Source organism: Syngnathus typhle, linkage group LG16, assembly GCF_033458585.1.
Source record: "Syngnathus typhle isolate RoL2023-S1 ecotype Sweden linkage group LG16, RoL_Styp_1.0, whole genome shotgun sequence".
NCBI lineage: Eukaryota > Metazoa > Chordata > Actinopteri > Syngnathiformes > Syngnathidae > Syngnathus > Syngnathus typhle.
The window spans coordinates 2,065,843-2,085,573 of record NC_083753.1 but is presented as its reverse complement, the minus strand read 5'-3'; the positions used below and the strand labels follow the sequence as shown (position 1 = coordinate 2,085,573).

General features: G+C 47.1%; 3 protein-coding genes across 4 annotated transcripts in view; 2 read left to right on the top strand and 1 right to left on the bottom strand.

Annotated features, from left to right (window-relative positions):
- Window positions 1-5,043, top strand: part of alms1 (ALMS1 centrosome and basal body associated protein) — a 29,106-nt gene extending 24,063 nt beyond the window's left edge. The window contains exon 21 of the mRNA XM_061301016.1: window positions 5,033-5,043. The gene's annotated coding sequence lies outside the window, so the exon portion shown is untranslated. The remainder of the gene's footprint in view (window positions 1-5,032) is intronic.
- LOC133169104 (otoferlin-like) lies at window positions 29-13,782 on the bottom strand. The gene is made up of 43 exons (XM_061301014.1): window positions 13,674-13,782; window positions 12,489-12,540; window positions 11,988-12,054; window positions 11,748-11,874; window positions 11,488-11,542; window positions 11,293-11,424; window positions 11,051-11,113; window positions 10,890-10,974; window positions 10,605-10,764; window positions 10,353-10,539; window positions 10,047-10,233; window positions 9,756-9,979; window positions 9,387-9,495; window positions 9,088-9,265; window positions 8,887-9,007; window positions 8,710-8,810; window positions 8,536-8,626; window positions 8,316-8,432; window positions 8,096-8,248; window positions 7,828-8,017; window positions 7,614-7,738; window positions 7,344-7,478; window positions 5,704-5,865; window positions 5,370-5,489; window positions 5,090-5,251; window positions 4,681-4,843; window positions 4,378-4,451; window positions 4,234-4,269; window positions 4,034-4,153; window positions 3,864-3,953; window positions 3,280-3,363; window positions 3,044-3,181; window positions 2,843-2,968; window positions 2,591-2,718; window positions 2,354-2,524; window positions 2,061-2,221; window positions 1,854-1,996; window positions 1,690-1,778; window positions 1,519-1,617; window positions 1,185-1,426; window positions 884-1,062; window positions 597-697; window positions 29-442 (listed from the first exon to the last, which is right to left on the bottom strand). The coding sequence occupies exons 3-43, from the start codon at window positions 12,031-12,033 to the stop codon at window positions 262-264; spliced, it is 5,355 nt and encodes a 1,784-aa protein (XP_061156998.1). The 5' UTR covers window positions 12,034-12,054; window positions 12,489-12,540; window positions 13,674-13,782; the 3' UTR covers window positions 29-261.
- Window positions 13,783-14,209: 427 nt separating this feature from the next.
- Window positions 14,210-19,508, top strand: LOC133169103 (ensconsin-like). Of its 2 annotated transcripts, XM_061301011.1 has the most exons (14): window positions 14,210-14,547; window positions 14,730-14,804; window positions 14,882-15,045; window positions 15,228-15,327; window positions 15,441-15,557; window positions 15,764-16,173; window positions 16,651-16,778; window positions 16,839-17,047; window positions 17,121-17,286; window positions 17,353-17,521; window positions 18,129-18,233; window positions 18,361-18,411; window positions 18,502-18,712; window positions 18,912-19,508. In XM_061301011.1, the coding sequence occupies exons 1-14, from the start codon at window positions 14,484-14,486 to the stop codon at window positions 18,920-18,922; spliced, it is 1,980 nt and encodes a 659-aa protein (XP_061156995.1). In that variant the 5' UTR covers window positions 14,210-14,483; the 3' UTR covers window positions 18,923-19,508. The 2 variants fall into 2 exon arrangements, with proteins under 2 accessions (XP_061156995.1, XP_061156996.1); XM_061301012.1 differs by lacking the exon at window positions 15,441-15,557 and having other exon boundaries at window positions 14,211-14,547.
- The last annotated feature ends 223 nt before the right edge of the window (window positions 19,509-19,731 follow it).

The window sequence follows — 19,731 nt, the reverse complement described above, 5'->3', positions numbered from 1 at the left end:
TTAAATATCATACAATGCACAGCTCGGCTTTTTCCTGCCCCATACAAACAACATGAGAAAAACGGTTTAAGCGACAAAATATAAATTGTGGACCAAAGCCAAACACTTGAAAGGTGCAAAACATGACAGAACACCACATTTCACATCAATTGAAGTCTCGTCAAAATGTCTGCAACTAAACATGTCACAAATGGCATGCCATTTTTTCTCAGAGAAAACCATTCCAAAAGACCCCCAACCATAATTGTTATTATGATAAAGTCAAGCTCCTAACATTTTCTTCACCATGTAACCAGGCATGTTGTAGAGGAAGAGCGCCAAGATGGCCAGAACCAGCAGAGCACAGACAATCTTGATGGTGAGCCAGCGGTACTGGTCGCACACTAGGTGCTTGGCTGCCTTTAGGGGGATCAGGAACCACAGGAGGGCAATGTCTGGACGGCTGGGGGCACACACGTATACAGGCGGTTAGAACCAATTTATCGAAGACAAGGTAATAATGGCATTGTACGTATGATCAATAATTTCTAGAGGTTAGAGGCGATGGACCGCTAAATTGCTAATCCATTGTGCAGAAAACAGAAGTTCCTTCATACTTGGGTTTCTCCAGAGGTTCAGGCTCATTGCGTCCTTCGCCGGCCGGGCATTTCTCTGCCTCTTCGCCGGTCAGAAGGTGAAGCTCTGCTTCCACTTTGCCCTGGAACGATACGCAAAAACATGGCTCAGTTATAAAAATTGTAACAATCAAACTAACCGACTTAGACGATCCAATGAAGTTTGCAGACCAAAAAGAAAAGCTGAGGACTCACTAAACAGACTCACCAGAGAAAAACTGAAAACTGTTATTGATGTAGTACATGAGCCGGAGAAGTTGTACGCCTACCGTGAGTTCAAACTCGTCGTCCTCGTTGCGGGCCACAAAAGGCCACCATCCTTTGATCCTCTTCTGCTTGAAGATGGACACGACGGGCATTTCGGCCTCGTTGGTCACCATCTCGATGGTGCACTGCTTGGCCGATTTTGCGCCGCGTGGGAAGCGGTTCAGGTCCAGCTCGATCGCACCTGTTAGCATGTTCACGTGTTGTGGGCTTGACGAAAGAGAAAGCTTCGCGTGGCTATTGGCCGTGATGGAAGTTAACATCTATCTGATCTGCCTATCTCGACGAAGACGGTTCAGAGGTTACCTAGGAAGTCGTCGGCAGAGAAGTGGTCGGCATCCCACACTTGCAGGTTGAGGCGGGCCGGGATTTTGTACTCGGTCTCGTCCCAGGCGAACATGGACTCTTTCTTGGAGATGACGATCTTCTCCTCGGCCATCAGGTAGTCGAAGGGGTAGATGAAGCGCCAGTTGAAGTTGCCCTCACCAGTGATGGAGTGGTAGTGGACGTCTGTGTCCTGCTTGTCCTCCTGCTGTCCCTTGAGCCAGCTGCACCGGGAAAGAAAGAGGAGAAATTAATCCTAACAAAAACAACCAAGGTGGTCCATTTGGAGCTAAAACTCCAAAGCTGGTTGTTTTACCCTCTGACGAAAATATCGCTGGACTTCTCTCCAGTGAAGATGTCATCGTCCTCCAAGACCACTTCGTCCGTGTTCCAAATGATAACCCGCAGTTCAAACCTGAAGAGGAATCAAAACTGCTTCACTGGGTGCCACAAAATGCGTTGAGCAAAAGAAAGATCTTAAATGTACTTTTTTGGTTTCCTGGGTGCGATGTCCAGGGCAGGACCAGGTGCCGTCATGTCCTTGGGGAACATGTCCACCCACATCTCAATTCTGCCCTGAGGATGAAAAGTGACCGCCAAAGTCACCGACGAGCAAAAGCCGATGAAGATGCGAAGTGACTGGCCGCCTACTTGTTCGATTCCCGGTTTGTCCGGGTGCAGGAGCGGCCTGTTCTCCACATGCTCTGGCACCAGTTTGCAGCCCACTCGCGGGATTTCCTCCCAGTGATTGAGCACGGTCAGCGCCAGGTGCTCGTTGGTCTGCTTCTTCAGGCCTGACCGCAATGTCGTTTTTCTTCAGCATTTGGAAACCAGCGCGACGATAAGTAGCAGCATTACCGTTTTCATCCTCGAGCTCGGTGGGCGCCATGAATACGCGGTTCTCCACTTTGACCCGCCCGCCGGGCCCGTAGTGAGGCCCGTCCAGTTTGCCGTCCTTGCATAGCTTGGCCAGGATCTGCGTGGGCTTCATGGGGTCCCTCCAGATGTTGTAACCATGCCTACGGAGCAGAAACGCGCAAAGTGTGTACGCAGGCGCAGCCTAGACTGAGTTTTAGTATTTTGGGCTCTGCACTGTCCCTCAAAATAGTGAAGCCAGGCTGGCATAAGGTCAAACGGCGCCAGTTGCTTACGCGGCGTAGCTGGCAGTGATGCCGCAGGTGGCCCTGTGCTTGCTGTAGAAGCGGTTCTCCAGGTCTAGCTTGGTCTCGCCGATCAGGTCGTCGGTGCCCACCAGGTCCCAGTCGTAGATGGACACGGTGAGGGTGGAGTCCATGGGGAACGTGGCCTCGATGTCGAAGGACCTGCGGGACGGAAAGACGGGCGGCGTGAGAATGCTGCTTTCAAAGTGGCGCAGATTTTGTCCTTACTTTCCAAAAAGTGGATTGAGCTGCTTGGAGATGTAGTTCTCCTTATCCTTCACTTCGTTCTTCCCCAGTTTGATGACGATGTACGGATCGGCTTTGCCGTTGATGTCCGCCGGGTGAAGATCGGTCGCCTGCCGCCACAGAGCTATTTTATTCCTTTATCTCTTAAGCAGCCGTCCATCGGAAGGAAGGAGGTCAAACTCGCACAAGCAAGATCGGAACCTAATTATGATCATGACTGGGATGCTGACTTACCCTGATGACGTAAACCCGCACCAGGACGTTGATGGGATCATTGTGCGGAATATTCTGGAACATGCCCATGTTGGAGTCAAAGTCTCTGGGCAGGTCGTCCGACACTTTGTACATGCACAGCGAGCCCTTTTGTGAGATGGAGATGTAAATTTCAAGATTAGGAAAAAGCGGGAAGTGTTTTTTTTTTCAAATTGAGCTCACTTTGAATTTGCCAACGATCCTGTCTTCATCTGAGCCGTTCTGGTCATCATCGTCACCGCCTTTCCCCCTGAAGAGGTTGAAACTGTGTAGCCAGTCCTCAAAGTTGTCAAACTCACTCTCCAGCTCTTTAGGGTACACCTTGTGCGTCAAGAAATGTTTTTTTTTGTTGTTTTTTTTTTAAAGAAAAAAATTAATAAATTTAATCAGACGGCGGTGCGTTCAATGACGCTGCCTACTTTGAGCTCATCCAGCTTTGGCTTTTTCTTCTCGGCCGGTTCGACAGTGGCCTTCTTCTTGTCCTTCTTCCCTTTGCCCCTCCTGTTGCCTTTTACAGGAGAGTTAGCCATGTTTTAGTCCAGGGATTATCAACCGGTGGTCCGCAGCCCTCTAGTGGCCCATGACAGTATTGCAGGAGGGCCGCGAAGTTGGTAATGGATAATAATTGTAACATTCTTAAAACTAAAATGTATTTATTATGTAGACTTGATTTATTTTCCAACTAATTTTGTCAATCATTCACTCGTCCCAATTATATCAAATGTATCTGAGATTCCCAAAATAGACATACAGATGCAGATAAATAGCAAATAAATAGCCTACAAAATAAAATAATATTCCACTAAAGCAATGGTCCCCGAGATGCTTCTCGTGGTGGTCCCATGGATGAAACCAGTTGAAAATCCCTGTTTTAGTCCACAAAATTGACAGCTTTGTTTTTTGCATTAATTTAACTTTTTTTTCTCATAACTGTTGCATCTTTTTGAACAATTGTGGATTTCCAAGAATTTCCGACTTTGCTCTTTTAAAGGCGTTTATGAATTTGTTTATGTTTGGTACCTCCACCATCTGCAAGGTCCACATCTTCTTTGTCTTCTGAATCCGACAGCGCCCCCTCTTGACCCTTTAGCGCCTAAGAAGAACAAAGATTGGTTGTAGGCCTTCAACGGCACTACATCTAAGACAAATCCTAAATATGAAATAAGACAGCACCTCTGTCAGGGTCTCGATGGAGGCAAAATATTTGGACCACCAATCCAGCATGCTCTCATCCAGGCCGTCGTCTTCCAACTCGTCGCCCTTCTTCCTCTTCTTCTTCCTCCCTTTCGCATCCTTGTCGTCGTCCTTTTGTGCGGCAAATGCATTCATTGAACACTTATGTTCATGATAGTAACGCAATGTAATGGCGGCACTTGACTCACCTCAACCTTCACCACGGCCTCTGAGCACTACATGGAACAAGACGAGATATAATTACAACTTTGTCTTGGAGCTTGATGTATGACTTTGTTTTCGACTTCATTTAAGACTTGAACAGAACAAGAGTGAAAAGTTACCGAATCTAATTTGACCACCGTGTCCACCTTCTTAAAATTGGCCTCAGGTTCCATGTTGACCACGATGATTTCCTCTGAAAGACAACAACATTTCACTGCAAATGACAAAACATGGGTTGCCCCTGTTTCTGCATGGTTGCAGCAGACAGCCAAGTGGGCATGACCGGCAAAGGTACAAATAATTCATCGCTCTTTACGACAGAGCAGTATGAAATATCTGTCTAGCGACAAGTGTTACTTGAGCAGGAACAGGGGCAATCGCATGTATTCATGTTCCTGCGGGCTGGCTGGCTCCAATTATACCTGCGGCGGACCAGTTGTTGGCCTGCTTGTCAGAGGGCCTGTAGATGAACTTTCTGAGGCTGGTGACGGCGTTGGAGCCCACCAGGGTGTAGCGGCCGAAAGCCCTGCAGTCTACCACGCGGATGTTGAGAGGCGGGTGAAGCAGCTCGTTCTCCGGCAAATCCTGACAGACGCAAAACTTGATCAGGATTATGCTTATGAACATAAATGCGCTTTGAAAGTTGCGAGTTTTATAAAAAATTATGTTCCTTCGCTTTGCCTTTCAAGATTTTTTTTTCACACAAATTTATTACTCTCGTCGCGATATTGCAAAAGTCTTTTTTCCATTACCGATCTACAAACCGACCCCCCCTAACTTGTGACTTTGCAACTTTTGGGACATTTTGGACATTTCAGGGCAAGAACGTACGACTTCAAAACACTTGACGAGCGTGCTGAAGTTGGGGTTCTTCTTGTAGTTGGGAATAAGGGCCGACTGAACGCCCTTCCCAGCGCATTCCACGTCCACGCGGGGCCGGTCCACCTGAGCCAGGTTGACCCTCTTTAGGTCCCTCAGACCCCAGAATAAGACCTGGAGGAGCACAGGGAATGGATCATTTGATGGATCCTTTCAACATTCAGTCTTTGCCTAACACTAATTACTACTTTCCTACAATGAAGGGACAAAACACCACAAATGTGTAACATACCTCAATTCGGTACCTGCTGAGAACAGGTCGGATTCCTATCGGAACGGGAAACAGTGGACCGCGGTCCATGTCCGCGGGACCGTCGATGGGCGGGAGGTCAGCTTTTCCATTAGGGCCAATCTGACAAAAAAGAATAATATGTTTTTAAAACAGTAGTTAAAAATATTGGTTTGGTTTTTAAACCAATAAGAAGATTACAAGCCTACATTTCAAAGTACACCTGATAGGTGTACATTTCATTTCTGCTTTGCCCAAAATTGGTTCCCAAAAATGGATTTAAACAACGTAGCCTTCCAATAATTTTTGGGGGGGACATTTTGAAAGTTTCTGTCACCTGCAGCAGCTCAAAGGCGGCCAGCATCTCTCCAGCCATGCCGTTCCCTCTGTAAATCTGGTAGTACTCCAGTTGAGGGGGGAAACGCGGAGGTCCGTAGTGCTCCTCGGCCATCTTCACCACTGGCTTGGCGAAGGTTCTGCCCATGAAGTCGGCCTTACCCTGGGGGGCAGCCAGTGAAAGACGTCAATAATAATAATAGTCAAGTAGCCACGCCCAAAAAGACGTAGGAAGTAATCCTCCTGGTTATATTCATCTTCAAAGATGAACTACCGTTTTTTTCCATGTATAATGCATGGGGGCGCATGTATAATACGCACCCTAAAAATGGCATGTCGATGCTGGAAAAAAGCCTGTACCCATGTATAATACGCACCCAAATTTTGACTCCTACTTAAGTCCGTAAATGTAAAATTATTTCAGAAAAAGATCATCTTTGGGAACAACCGGATGTTATTCTGCCGGTCAGTATCACTGCGCATGCGCTAGCAAACTCGATAGCGAAGAAATGTTTTGGATTTGTGTAGGGTAGGTACATTGTGACAGCAAACGAGCAGGTGATCGAGCAAGCGTCTGATACGAGAGCATTGTGTTCTAATGGAGCGTGTTTGAAGTGAACAGCAGAGAAGAAAGCGCATCTGTAATGGCAGCCTCCGTATCATATCCGGATTAAAAAAAATAAAAATAAAATATTTTTTTGTACCCATGTATAATGCGCACCCCAGATTTTAGGACAAATTAATTAGTTAAATTTTGCGCATTATACATGGAAAAAACGGTACTTGTTGAGGGCTTGACCTAGCGGTCCCAGGTAGGAAAACAAAACTGGACAAATGGGCTCACCATTAGTACTGCAATGCACACCAAAAATTATTTTCATTCAAAAAATAAAGTCAGCCCCCAAAACCAGATTCACTTTGCATCCTAAATTAGCAGACCCACAAAAAAATCCCTCAAGGCGCATCCCTTTACGGCTCACCTCCTCAGCGGGGTTTTGTGCGATTGCTGCCAAATTGGAACCACGTTTACATTTAAGTCGATGACATTCTATGTGGGTGGAGCCTAGAAAGCTAAGATTAAAATGCCATCCCGAGGTATTGATGAAACATGGCTTGGGATGCGCATGTTTCCAGGCAGACTCTTCATGACAATGCAATTAAAAATACATGAAGGACAAAACAGTAGGTTACAAAATAACCAGTGAACTGCAAAACAGACTGATGCCGACACGTGGTCATGCCTAAAAGTGTGTCAGAAGACTTCTCTCTTGCAGTTAGTGGTTATAAGTCAAGCAAAAAAAAACAAGATCACAAAATCTGCACAAAGGAATGCAACAGGCACAAGTTGGTCAGGGACCGTTTTGTCACTTGATGTGCTTCTTGTTCCTCTTGCATGCCTTTTTTTTGGGTTCTAACTACACATTTAAATTCAGTGTCACGACATCCAGACATCTCACACTCTACTTATCCAAAAGCGTCGTCCGAAACAATCGCGTTGGCAAATGTAAAAAGCAGCAATCAGCAAAATGCAAATGTGATGGAGGTACAAAAGGAACGGAACATTACGTCATCACCACCTAAAATGTGACTTGATTAGGTGTACGTGCGCATCTGCTCAGAATAATATTCGCTTTGTCTCACCACCGTGTCTTGATCGTAGAGCTCGATGACGATGATGGGAGGGTCGTCTCGTAGCTCGCCGGCCTCGCCAAACAACTCCACGTTCTCGAAAAGCAGCAGCTGATCCCACGTCGGGCACAGCGTCTCCGGCAGCACCTGTTGCGTCCAAACTTTTGTTTGCATTTTCAAGTCCAACACATTGAATCTTTTTTGTCTTTGAAGTAGAATTTTCTTTTCAATGAAAAATGGAAATGATCATCTCAGAAATGTTGCTGTCAGTGTGGCGCTCACCTCAGTGACTTGGGTTTGGGTGGAGAAGAAAACGCGCGCAAATGGATCCGACAGTCCGGTACTGTCGGCAGCGAAGAGGCTGCGTGCTTGGTACATGTGCACCCTCAGTTGGAAGATTTGCTTCACTACACACACACACAAGCTTGATCTGTGTAACATCCACCTTCAGACATTTTTAGTTGAAGCAAAAAGCTAATGATGTTTCTTTTCTTACTCATGTATGTGAGGCTGATGGGCGGCGAGAGGGGCATGCCGGGCCCTTTGGAGAGCCGATTCTCCTCGAATCCGTTGGGAAGTCCGCACAGGTAGTCTTTACGTTGGCGGTTCAGGCCCAGCCACAAGTAAATCTCAATCTTCGACTGCACCGTCCAGCCCGCCGGGCCGAAACCTCGCTTCCCCGGGATCTTGAAAGAGGAGAAGATATAAAGTCATTATATTCATAATACTACATTTTTAAAAGCCAATGCATGTGTGAAGCGCACCCGCAAGAAGATGGTTTTGATTTTGCCGCAGTCCTTGCCTCGCTCCTCGTCCATGCCTGAGTACAAAATGTCCTTGGAGGCGACGCGAGCGTACGCAATGCGCTTCCCGTTGCTGATCATCCAAATGAAGACGTCGGGGACGCTGTGTTGAGGCTGCCGGACGCAAACATCATTTGCCGTGTGCACGCAAATTTGGGGGATAAAAAGTGTTACATCTTACTTCGTCGGCCAGGAATCGGAGCTTCTGGAGGAAGTGCTGAGTCAGCTTGACCTTCTCCCGCACCGTGCTTTTCTTCACCTGAGAGCGCATGGCTTTGGCCTGCTGGCCCACGGCCTCCTACCAAGGCCAACGTTGACACTCAAAATTCACATTTACATTCAATCAGATTGAAATGACGTCATTTGATCAAACCAAAGCAAAGAGAATAAAAGTCCAGTACCACTTCGGCCATGCACAGCTTCAGCCGCTCCCTGTCCAGTTTGGTTTTGCCCGTCAGGTTCTGGTCCGTATTTGCCAGCACCAGAAACTGACTGAATGGACAAAAGTCTTCATTGAAATTTTTCTCATGGTGACTTTTGGTGCTTGGATTGGCTCATTCTGCGGGTGTCTGGACCTGCATCTCTGGCCCAGGTCCTCTAGGACGCCCCTCAGCCTCCGCTCGGGGTAGGCCTTCTCCGTCTTGATGATCTCTTGCACATCGTTCAGACCTTCCTCCTGTGCGGAAACCGAAAAAAACGGCGTTGTGTCAAAGCGTGTCTTGTGGTCGAGCGTAGCGAAGAACGCCGCTTGCCAGTTTGTCAGCGATGTTGTCGATAATGTTGGCGTTGTACAGCCGCCGCCGCTGGTCCTGCCAGCAACTCTTGATGTAGATGCATGGCTTGCGCTCAAAGTACGGCAGGTGGAAGTAGTTGCTGCAAGGCGGCAAATCCAACACGGAAGTTCAGGGCGGGGGTTCAGAAGGTTCGAAATCAGACGGTTAGCTGCTGCCGACCGGTCAGTGACGACGGGTTTCATGGGCGGAGTGGTCGCCACAGAGGCCAAATCGCCGTCGTCGTCCAGCTCGTCCTCACTGGAATCCCGTATGAGTTCCGTCTCCTCCTCGCCGTCAGCTTTCTTCCTCCCTTGCGATTTGGACTGGTTGGCGCCATCCAGCTCATCGCCATAGTAACCTGAGGAGCGGCAGTGGCATAAAAATGAATTAAAGAAAGATTTTTAAAAATATCGGTCGATAGAGTTCACTCGAACAGAATTGCAATAAATAAAATGGACTGAAACGAGGTCGTCTGATACCTATGGTGACCTCAAAGTTGATGGGCTTGTCGCCAATCTTCCTGTCAATCATGGTGGCCTCCAGGAAGGCGCCAAAGAGGAAGAATTCCTCAATCTTCCCGGTCGCGTTCTGCCAAACAAACAAACAGTGCAAACCGTCGTGTGTCCATGATGAAGGCGTAATCTTCAGAATAGGACAATTTGGAAAGGTCCAGGTTGGGTGTGGCCTAAATCAGGAGCTAGAGTCGGTTCATGGTCGTGTGAGCATCTGGGCCTATAGTAAGTGTTGGGCTGCTCGCCCCGTTTAATAAAATAAAATTATTGCTATGCAAAACAAAACAAAAACTCCACAAATGTGTAAGTTAGGAAACTTGTAAGTCAAGGTAGCACCTCTGAGATGTTGGGGATGCCCTCCAGGTGCACATCTGTGGAGCTGGAGGTGTCGGGTGAGGAGGGGTCCAGGATCTCCACGGAAAGGCTGATGAGCAGGCGCGCCCTGAAGGACACGCCCTCGCCCAGACCCTCATTCAGCTCCTGGTACTCGTCCATCAGTGTGTAGGTGCGCGTGGAGCCGTACATGTTGACCCAGGCGGGTCCCAGCGTGGGGAGGAAGCCTGGAAGGAGCTCAAATAAGCGCTTGCTGGTGAGAAGTTAGAGTTGTGCACATCCGGCGGCGCTCACCTTTGTCCCCGTCGTTGGAGATCTTCTTCAAATCCAGGAAATGCGTCCCCATGGCCACGTCGTTCACTTTGTCCGAGTCTCGGATTTGGATCTTCATCCGCTTGCACAGCGGCGGGAACATCTCGGTGAACACAATCTGCTCGTTCCAAATGGGCTCATAGCAGCTCTTCTGAACCGACGTCTTACCCTGGAAACACACTTGAAATGACAATGTGTCTGGCTGCCTGGTGCAAGATGACATCCTGCCATTCGAGTGTTGTCAAGGAACTGGATTTTGATTGCATTCTAGAGGAGCAAACTTGGTACCTTCTGCCCGGCAAACTGCACTTGCACGTAGGGGTCCACCAGGTCTTTATTCTCCCCGATGAAGGCCTTCTTAACGTTGGCCATGATGCTGGTGTTCATCCTGGGCAGCCCCTCGGCCCTGTACACCTTCAGGTAGTAGCGGGCCCACTGGCGCTCCGCCGGGACCCCATCCGGGATCAGCAGGTTGCTGGGCGGAGGAAAAAAAAACATCGTCAGCCGATACGGGGCATTGAGTTGATTAGATGACCTTACCCCTCAATGTCGTCTTCGTCCAACTCGCTAGACTTGTGGGGGGTCTTGATGGTGTCCCCCTTGGCCACCACGGCCACGTCGCACTTGACGTAACCCTTGCAACCGGCCGTGATGTCGTCCGGGTCGGACAGCAGGGCCCACTTGCGGTTAAACTGGTGGTCTACGACGAGGAAAGAGGAAAACAAAAATGGTTAGGATCTTGTGGCATCTGAGGATAATTAATCAGGTCAACAAAAATGTCTGCGATAAAAGAAATATCAAATAATTTAGCCTTCACCGAATCACCTGCTTGGGAGTAAATGGTGCCGACGTCCATTTTAAAAGTCCCCACCAGTGTTCCGCTTCGCAGGAGGTTTTTGGAGTGGATGACCTGTTGAAGAAGAAATACTTCAAACATTTGACACTTTTAGATTAACGAAAAATGAGGAAGCACAATGTGCACTTACGGACAACTTGAGAATCTTGTCAAACATCACATCCGGAGGGACGTGGAAGTCAAAAACAAAATACTGCAAAATGAAAATCCAAATGTTACCATCATGAAAGTTGTATTGATCTTGTGACAAAACACATTCATCTATGTACTCATAGTACTGTAAAATATTTTTTATTAAAGTTTCTCATATATACACACGTGTGTGTGCACGCGTGTGTGTGCGTGCGTGTGTGTTTTATCATCTCAACTGGCCTCGTTGTAGTAGGGACAGTTGGTGGACTCCTTCATGGATGTGTACTTCTTCTCCTCCCCAATCTCCACGCACACCATGGGGTCCATGTTGAGGCCCACCAGCTGCCGGGCCTCGATCACAGTCACGCTCACCTGCAATCAAATGTATTTTTTTAAGGCGATATAATCCGACTTGTGTGTTATCTGGAGTCTTACTTGGTAATCCACAGGCCGTCCGGTACTGGGCTCCATCTTGATGTCAGGTTTGGACCTGTGTATTATAGAGCTCGGTCAACACAGCAACACATGCAGTTCGATGTACGTTTACTTGGGTTTCCCAGCTAACCTTTGGAACTTGTTCAATTTTAGTAACCTTTCAGCGTGTTTGTGGCCATTTTTTGGCTTTTGGTCAATAGAGAGCTGACTTATACCTTCTAAACATTATCTTAATATATTGTGGTTAAACATGTACAAACCTCTTGTTGGACACATTGGTAGTGACGGCGGTGACTGAGGCCAGCGAGACAGTGTCCGGGTCAAAGTGTCCTCCCATGAATGTGGCCTGGCGGTCCAGGTTCTGTGTTTCCAGGATAGCCGCCTCATCTAAACCAAAACAACAACATGGAGCTCGGTCCAACTGCTAATATGCAAAAAAGAAAAAATGGCCGCTCTTAACCCTCCTAGCAGCTGTGTTTTTGCTTCTCGTTGGTCCGTACCTCCATTCTTGTCCTGCTTGTGTCCACGGTGCTTACTGCGCTTCATGATTCAAACTCTGCACTTGACCTGGTTTTGACAGAAATGTTCATGTTGTGATTCTCAAAGTGTAAGAAAACCAGTCTTGTCGTATTGCCTGTCGACATCTATTGCTTCACCGTTTGTGTTCGAATCTCAATTCAAATACTATTACTGCGGCTCGCAAGCCAAAGTCTCGGTTTGGGAACTCGTTCTATATAAATGCCAATCTAGGGTTGCCGCGCCCTGCTTCGGCCATGAAAAGGTCTTTGAATTATTCAAAGGTGTTGGCGTGATCATTACAGAGGATACATTTCACATGCATTGTGAACAAAAAAGACAATGCCCCAAAACTGTTAATGCACAAAACTGTATTGCAGACCATTTAACTCGCTGAGTGAATTGAATGTAAACTAACTTTGAAATACAACAATTCGACCGGCTCGCTACTTGTGTCATAATTCAAATGTATGAATGATACATACCAGTTACTCCCGTGATGCGTCGTCTGCACCGTCCTAAGACTTTAACGTTCCCCTGAAATGAAGTTAAAAAAAAAATTTGGGGAAAAGTCTACAAGAACATTTTGGACGCAACAAAACGCGCGATACGAATGAGCTTGACAAGCGGTCTCGGAGAGATGTGATCCGTGCCAGATGAATTGTGCATGAGCGCCAGCCGAACACGACACTTGTAACTATAACTTGGAGATGGCCAGTGACCAATCAGCGCACGCCGCACACGCCTCATACACAAAAGGCCACTCGACCAGATAAAACTGCTGATTAAAAAATGAATGTTTTCGACGCAAGTATAACATCATCATACATACATCAAGAGATGCAAGCTTTTTATTTTTTTGAACTAGGCACAGTAGCCCTAGACCTCAAACTGTAGGGGCACAAGTAGAACATTTAGGTGCAAACCTGAATCTCAAAGGGATTTGCAGAGTAAATATTCACATTTCTATTCATTTTTTGGAACAGAACCATCACGTTTGGCTACTCTCAAGTTTGGGGGACTTGACTGTGCTTTAAAAAGGTGATTTGGTGAGATATTGAATTGAATCTGTGGTGTCACATTCCAAAAATGCTAAAAAAAAATGGAACATTGTACACACCCAAAAAATGGTGGAAATGTCAGATGAAGGTATAAAAAGAAAAATTGGTGACAGAGTCGCCGTCTTGAAGGCGGCCTGCTCCATGTCATCGTCTCATCAATTACACATACGCGCTAAGTCTTAAGTTGCCGGTGTCCGATGAAACAAATGCTCAATTATTCACACGTTACACTCGCCGTCACTCAATCACTCAGTGACACACAAAAAGACAATTATGATGACTGTCATTATCCCACTGGGTAAATCATCGCACATCTCTCATTTGGGTTCTTCCGAACATTGAGATGATCATATTGAATAGTTGTTGTTTGAGCACACATGGACGCTGCTTGCTTGCGATGCTTTGTCCTTCTGTTGCTCTTAATTACTTTGCTCAACAGTGACGGCTGCTGTCGACAAAAGCGGCCGTGCGCTTAAAACTGCGATAATGAAAATGACTTAAACACAATGATGGAATATTTTGTTACTCCTCATCACTATTTTTAAGTTTTTTTCTTTTTCCTTTTTAACCACACATGGTTGGGTCACGGAGGCAAGTGTGCGGTCTTACTTCAAGTCCCCAGCTTGCTTATTTGCGCTCCGCCGATTTTGCATGACGGCCACGGTGTCAGGTGTCCTCGTGACACATTTCAAAAGTGCCATCCAGGTCGGGCAGGTGCCGCTGATCTGAGGGAGGACTGGCTCCATCGCACCCGCCAGTCACGACCCTAAAAATAAATAAATGACATGTCAGGTATTTCAACGAAAAATTTTATAAGTCCATAACTTGAATTAAAATGGCATGATTAAGTATTATTATTATTATTGGCGACCAGTCCAGGGTGTCACCTGCTTTTCATCCGAGTTAAACATGCATTACAAAATAAAAAAGTTCTCGAAACAGAGGATGAGTAAAAATGGTAAATGATTGGTTAAAAAAAACAACAATGACATCTCTGCCTCATCAGCTGAGCAGTTGACGTCATCCAATCTCTGTTGTCATGGTTATGCCCATGACGATGCTGACGGGGGAAAGGCTGCATCCCCGTGGCCACTTCCGCCTTTATGAGTTATTAAAGTGACACTGGCTTCAGCCCCCCACCCCCGCCCCTCCCTCGTCCTTGCCGAGCGAAAGTAAAGCGGAGCAGCACGCCAGGGAGGAGGAAGGCCTTTTTATAGCCGCCGTACAGTAGCGTAAGTGGAAGAAGAGGAGCTCTGTTCAGTTCGCCGATGGCCGAGCAGCTGACGCAGTGGGGTAGCGTTGGACCCCCAGGCTTCTTCAAATAGAAATTGAAAGGAGGAGGAACGAGCGAAGGAGGCGGCGAAGAAGAAGAGGAGTGCGGAGCCGGAGTCGGTCGTTACGCAAGGCTCCAGAGCCAGCATGCCTGTGCTGAAAAGCATCGCTTCTGCCTGGCAGGGTCCTGTGAGGAGGACCGCGCGTGAAGGTGAGTCCAAACAACCGTGCATGACTCCACACGATGATATCACACCATCGTTATTTTGCACCTGGAAAAAAACAATAAAACTGGATAGCGTCCAAACCGATGCGTTCCATCACGAAAGCCAGACTGCGTGATGACAACAAGGCAGTAACTAAAAAGAAACGTCCTCCCATCTATCGTTGCAGTGGCGAGTGGCACAAATGTGAACGAGAGGCTTAAAGCGGCCCGGGAAAGGAGAGAAGAGCAGCAGAGGTTACTCGGTACGTGGCTTCCTAATCGGAACAGTCAAAATATGTGACGGACTGGGACGAGAAAACGAGTGACGCCGTTTCTACAGCCTCGCGGGTGCACAGCAGGTTTGAGCGGGAGCGGCGGGCCAAGCTCCACTATGAGCAGCAACTGCAGGAGCGCCAGAAGAAGCTGCAGGAGCAAAAACTCAAGGAAGACATGAGGCGTGCTGCCGTGGAGGAGAAGCGACAGCAGCGTCTCAAGGAGGAGAAAGTGAGTTTGCAAAACGCCAAGTCATGGTTTGGGCTAACTGAGTCTTAACATCAAGTCATGCAAACTCGCTACGTCATATATACATGCTCATGTTGGTCGTGATGTGGCGGGGGATTTTTGACCATAATATTGCACATCCAGCTCACGGTTTATGTAGATGACCATCTTTTTCCAAATATAAGGAGCGAAATGAATCCGCCGTGCGCCGGACCCAGGAAAAGAGCCAAAGAGCCCAAGAAAACTTCAGCCAAAACGTGAGAGGCAGGAAGCCCGCTAAAAACGGTAACACGGGAATCGAACGTGTCTGTGTGTTTTTTAACTTTCTGTTCTGACGTGGCTTCACTTTTCCTGGCACGTCTAATCTTAAACTCCACGCTGCTCCGTCCACACATTAGCTCCACGTCACATAGTGCTCAGCACATGGGAGAAGAACCTGGTGAGTCGCCTGCTAACCCCCACAAGCTCTTATCTGGCCCGGAGCAAGAGCGCTGTCGATCAGTCGGCAGAAGAAGGTACTGACCATGCATGGTGGGAATGGCTTGCCATATTTTGTTTTTCGACTAACTTCTTTGGCGCTCTTTGATGACTAATGCTTTTTCTTCTCCCGCTTTCCTCACACGCCTTCCTATTCTGTCCACTCTGCTTCCTTCTAACAACCCCTGCACATTCTCACCGGTCACGCCGATGAACTCAGTTGTTCATATTTGTCGCCGTGCAGTTTCCTTTTACTCCACGACCAGTAGCAGCCCAAGTCGTACCCCGCAGAAGCTCCAGGACAACAGGCCGCAAATCAAGAGGCCCCCAAATCAGAGAGCCCAAGACCAGAAACCCCAGATTCAGAAAAACCCAAATCAAAGACTCCAGATTCAGAGGCCCCAGATTCAGAAGCCCCAAGGCCAGAGATTACAGAACCAGAAACTACAGATCCAGAAACCCCAAGTCCAAAGATTACAGAACCTGAAACTGCCGATCCAGAAACCCCAAGTCCAGAGATTACAAAACCAGAAACCCCAGACCCAGAGACCTGTGATCCAGAAAAGCCAGAACCTGAGACCCCCGACCCACAGGCCACCACCACCACATCTGAGTCCCAGCCACAGCCAGAGACGAAACACCAGGGGTTTACAGGTGACATTTTGATATGAACAAGAAACGTTCACATTCAGAGAGCAGATGACTGATCAGACTATAGATCATGGGTGTCAAATTCATTTTTGTCGCGGGCCGCATCGTAGTCCTAGTTTCCCTCAGAGGGTCCTTATGATTGTCAATGTCTACAAAACAAACTGATGAATAACTAGTTTTGAAATCAGAGACTAGTAAAAACTGTTCAAATATTTTAAAAAGACAAATGGTAATAAAAATTGCACTTTTAAATGTGAAGACAATTTGTAATTTTAGTAATGACTCAAAATTGATGCAAAATTTGTCTTGGCGGGCCACATAAAATGATGTGGCGGGCCGTATCTAGCCCCGGGGCCTTGAGTTTGAAACCTATGCTTTAGATGAACATTGAAGGCAAGATTGAGGACTATTGTTAAGCATCGCATTGTTAGTTTATGTGCAGGAATATCTTTTTAAAATTTATGACTGTTTTTGGTTCAGCCCAAAGCAACCACGACACACAACGCTAATAAGAAGACTCCAAACGTGGGTCCGAATGCTCGTTCACCTCCAAACCACAATGGTGCAACTAAAACAAGCAGAACAGCATCGTCGCCATCTCCAGACCGGTAGGTGAACACTATGTAACGGCGCAACAAAGCAAAACATCTTTTAATCTCCCTCGGAAGGGCTCAGAGGAGATCAAGCCGGCGGCATTCAATCCCTCTTCAACTGGACCTCGAGTCGGTTCCCGAGGAGGACGTTCCAATTTGCAACTCTGCCCTGTTACCTGGCAACTCCAGGCCTGCCAAAGTCTCCGCCGAAGACAAAATAGAGGACTCGTCTGAGACTCTGATCGACGAGTCAGAAGCTGAGAGCAGAACTGCGGGAGATGGCAGTAAGTTCCAACAAGGGAATTGGATCTTGAATGAGATGCGGTGATGACAACAGAAGTTGTTTTTCTTCATCAGGTCCTTCCAGGATGCTTTCCCCTCCACCCGAAGCCCCGCTAAGGCGCTCGAACGGTACTTCCGACCCAGAAGAGGCCTCTCGCTCGTTGGCCATGAAGAGGCGAGAGGCTCGGCTGCTCAGGGACCTGGAGGAGCAGGAGAGCTTGGCAGCGGCCGAAGTTGAAAGGTAAGTGTTGAACCGGAACCACAGCTTGGTCTCATCTGATTCATTTCCCCTGGCCTCCGCATCCAGGCGCAATCGCGAGGAGCTGGAGCGCCGCGAGGCTGAGGAGCGAGCCCGGCAGCAGGCTGAGACTGAGCGCTTGATCGCGGAAAAGCAAAGACGTGAGGAAGACGCGCATCGGCGTGCCGAGGAGGAGAGAGCTCAGGCCATGCATGAAGCGGCGCTTCTGCAGAAGCAGGTGGGTGCCTCGAGCACAGCCGTTATTCCTGAACATTGCTTCATAACAACTATTAAAACCGGACCCTAGATCAAAAAAAACTATTTTGGGGGTCCAACCCTACCCCGGAAATCAAGGTCTTGGCAATTGTAAGTCTTGGTGTAGCTACCAAACCTGAACCTGGGTTCTTACCCTGACTTGGCTCCAAACTTAAATCAGAAGTGGAACCCAAGCTCCAAAATGAGCCTGAATTCCAAGTTCTTCTGATGTAAAACTACAAGAAACTCGTTGCGCCATTCCTTCTCGAACTGAGCCATACCATAACGAATCGTAATCCCATCGAAAATATGACAAAAAAAAAAATTTCAACGGAATTAGGAATGTGTTTGTACAGCTGTAAAATTGCCAGACCAGATAGTGCAACAAGCTGATAATGTGTGACGATAACTCGTCTCATGACTTGCTTCACACAAGCCATGACTTGACTCCACATGCATAAAATTTGGTGGCCACTCAACTGTCCTTGCTGAACGGTCATTTGAGACTTGCTTCAAACTCCCAAGTTATTTGAGATTTAACTTTTGTGACTCACTCTGACTTGATTAAACCCACACCGTGTCAACTGCAGAGGGAGGAGGAACAAGCTCGAGAGCGGGAGAAAGCGGCCCAGGCGCAGAAGGAGCGTGAGCTGGCCGCGCAGAAAGAGGAAGCAGAACGCCAAGTTCGGAAAAAGGTGATTACCTCTACTTTGCTACCTACACAAAGTCCGAAGTGTCTGTTCCTCGTACGAGCATTCTATCTCGCTTAAATGTTATTCCAAATGCAAGCGTATGACACTCAAAGCTCTTTGGCCCCTGCAGCGACTAGAGGAGATCATGCGGAGAACCAGAAGAACAGTTTCTCCTGACACGGTGAGACTTGGCCAGCAGGGTCTTGTGACCCACACACACATTGCAGTTCATTGTCTCAAACCGCCTGCTTACTTTTCCTTGTACGCACAGAAATCAGCGCCGGTGAGCATCTTACCCAAGGAGAACAATGAGCCTCCTGTGCAGGATGGCGTCAAGCTCCCGGCGGGTTCCAGGCCCTCACAGACGCTGATGGATGACAAAGACGCCAATGATGACATGGTGCCTGTGGTGGCCTTCAAAGAGCGCAGGTCTCTCCGGACTCTCACGGGTCTGGAAGACATCCAGACACACCAACGAGCAGGTGAGACCATGTCAGCAGATCTAAAATGTCTTGAATGGCCTTTGCTGGTGTGTACGTGGGTTCAAAATGTGTTCCGCCATGATTTTTTTCTGCTACGTTACTGCTTTTAGATCATCAAATTGATGCGGGAGCATGCTTAATTATGAATTTCCTCATTCATTGCTGATTCTTATTTTATTTTCCTGCTGTTTATTCTCAGAGGTCATTTGAATTGCACATTCTCAGACAAGCATGGATGTCAGCACCATATTGTGAGGACTGCGATAACAGCCATCTTCTTCTCCATCTGATTTCAAGGAAAATGTCCTTAAAGCATCAATTCCGCACAGCAAGATAATCAATTAATCGTGGCTTTTTTCCCTGATACTTCACATAGCAGTCTTGAACACTGTCGTCTCCGGTGTAGTGACAATCACTTTGGTATTTGTTGCCGTAGAAGCGCTTTTTGTGCAGGTCGCACCATAACACACAATCCCGTCTGTAGTATGAGCAAACACATTTACAAGCTGCTAAAGAACCCTTAAGTAGTTCCCAAAGACTGCTTTTTTAAAGTGTTGAATAATGTATTTTTGCACAAATAGAAGTGGCTTTGCTTAACATTATTAATATATGCAATCTCTATCAAAGTAATCCATGGTATTTTATTATTGTTACATGAAAGCGTAAGAAACAAATCAACATGTTACGTTTTGGTCATTTGTTAGCAAATAGGTTCAAATAAACTGTAAAAGTTATGCTATTCATTTAAGGCTATGTCTTTGTTGAATGTAAATTGTATTAAATTCACTAAATGAGATACCTGCCTATATTGTCTGTTATGTACATTACCACAGCTTTTACCAAGCTTCAAGAGCAGGAATACCGATTATAGTCACAAATGGGGAGTAAAAACGTCCAAACCGGTACAAACAGAATACTCAACACTTTTAAACATTATGTCTTTCTAACGTCAATTGTTAAATTACTACCCGTTCGAAAGCCTCGTAACAGCAGGCTTTGGTATCGTTATCTTGTCCCTG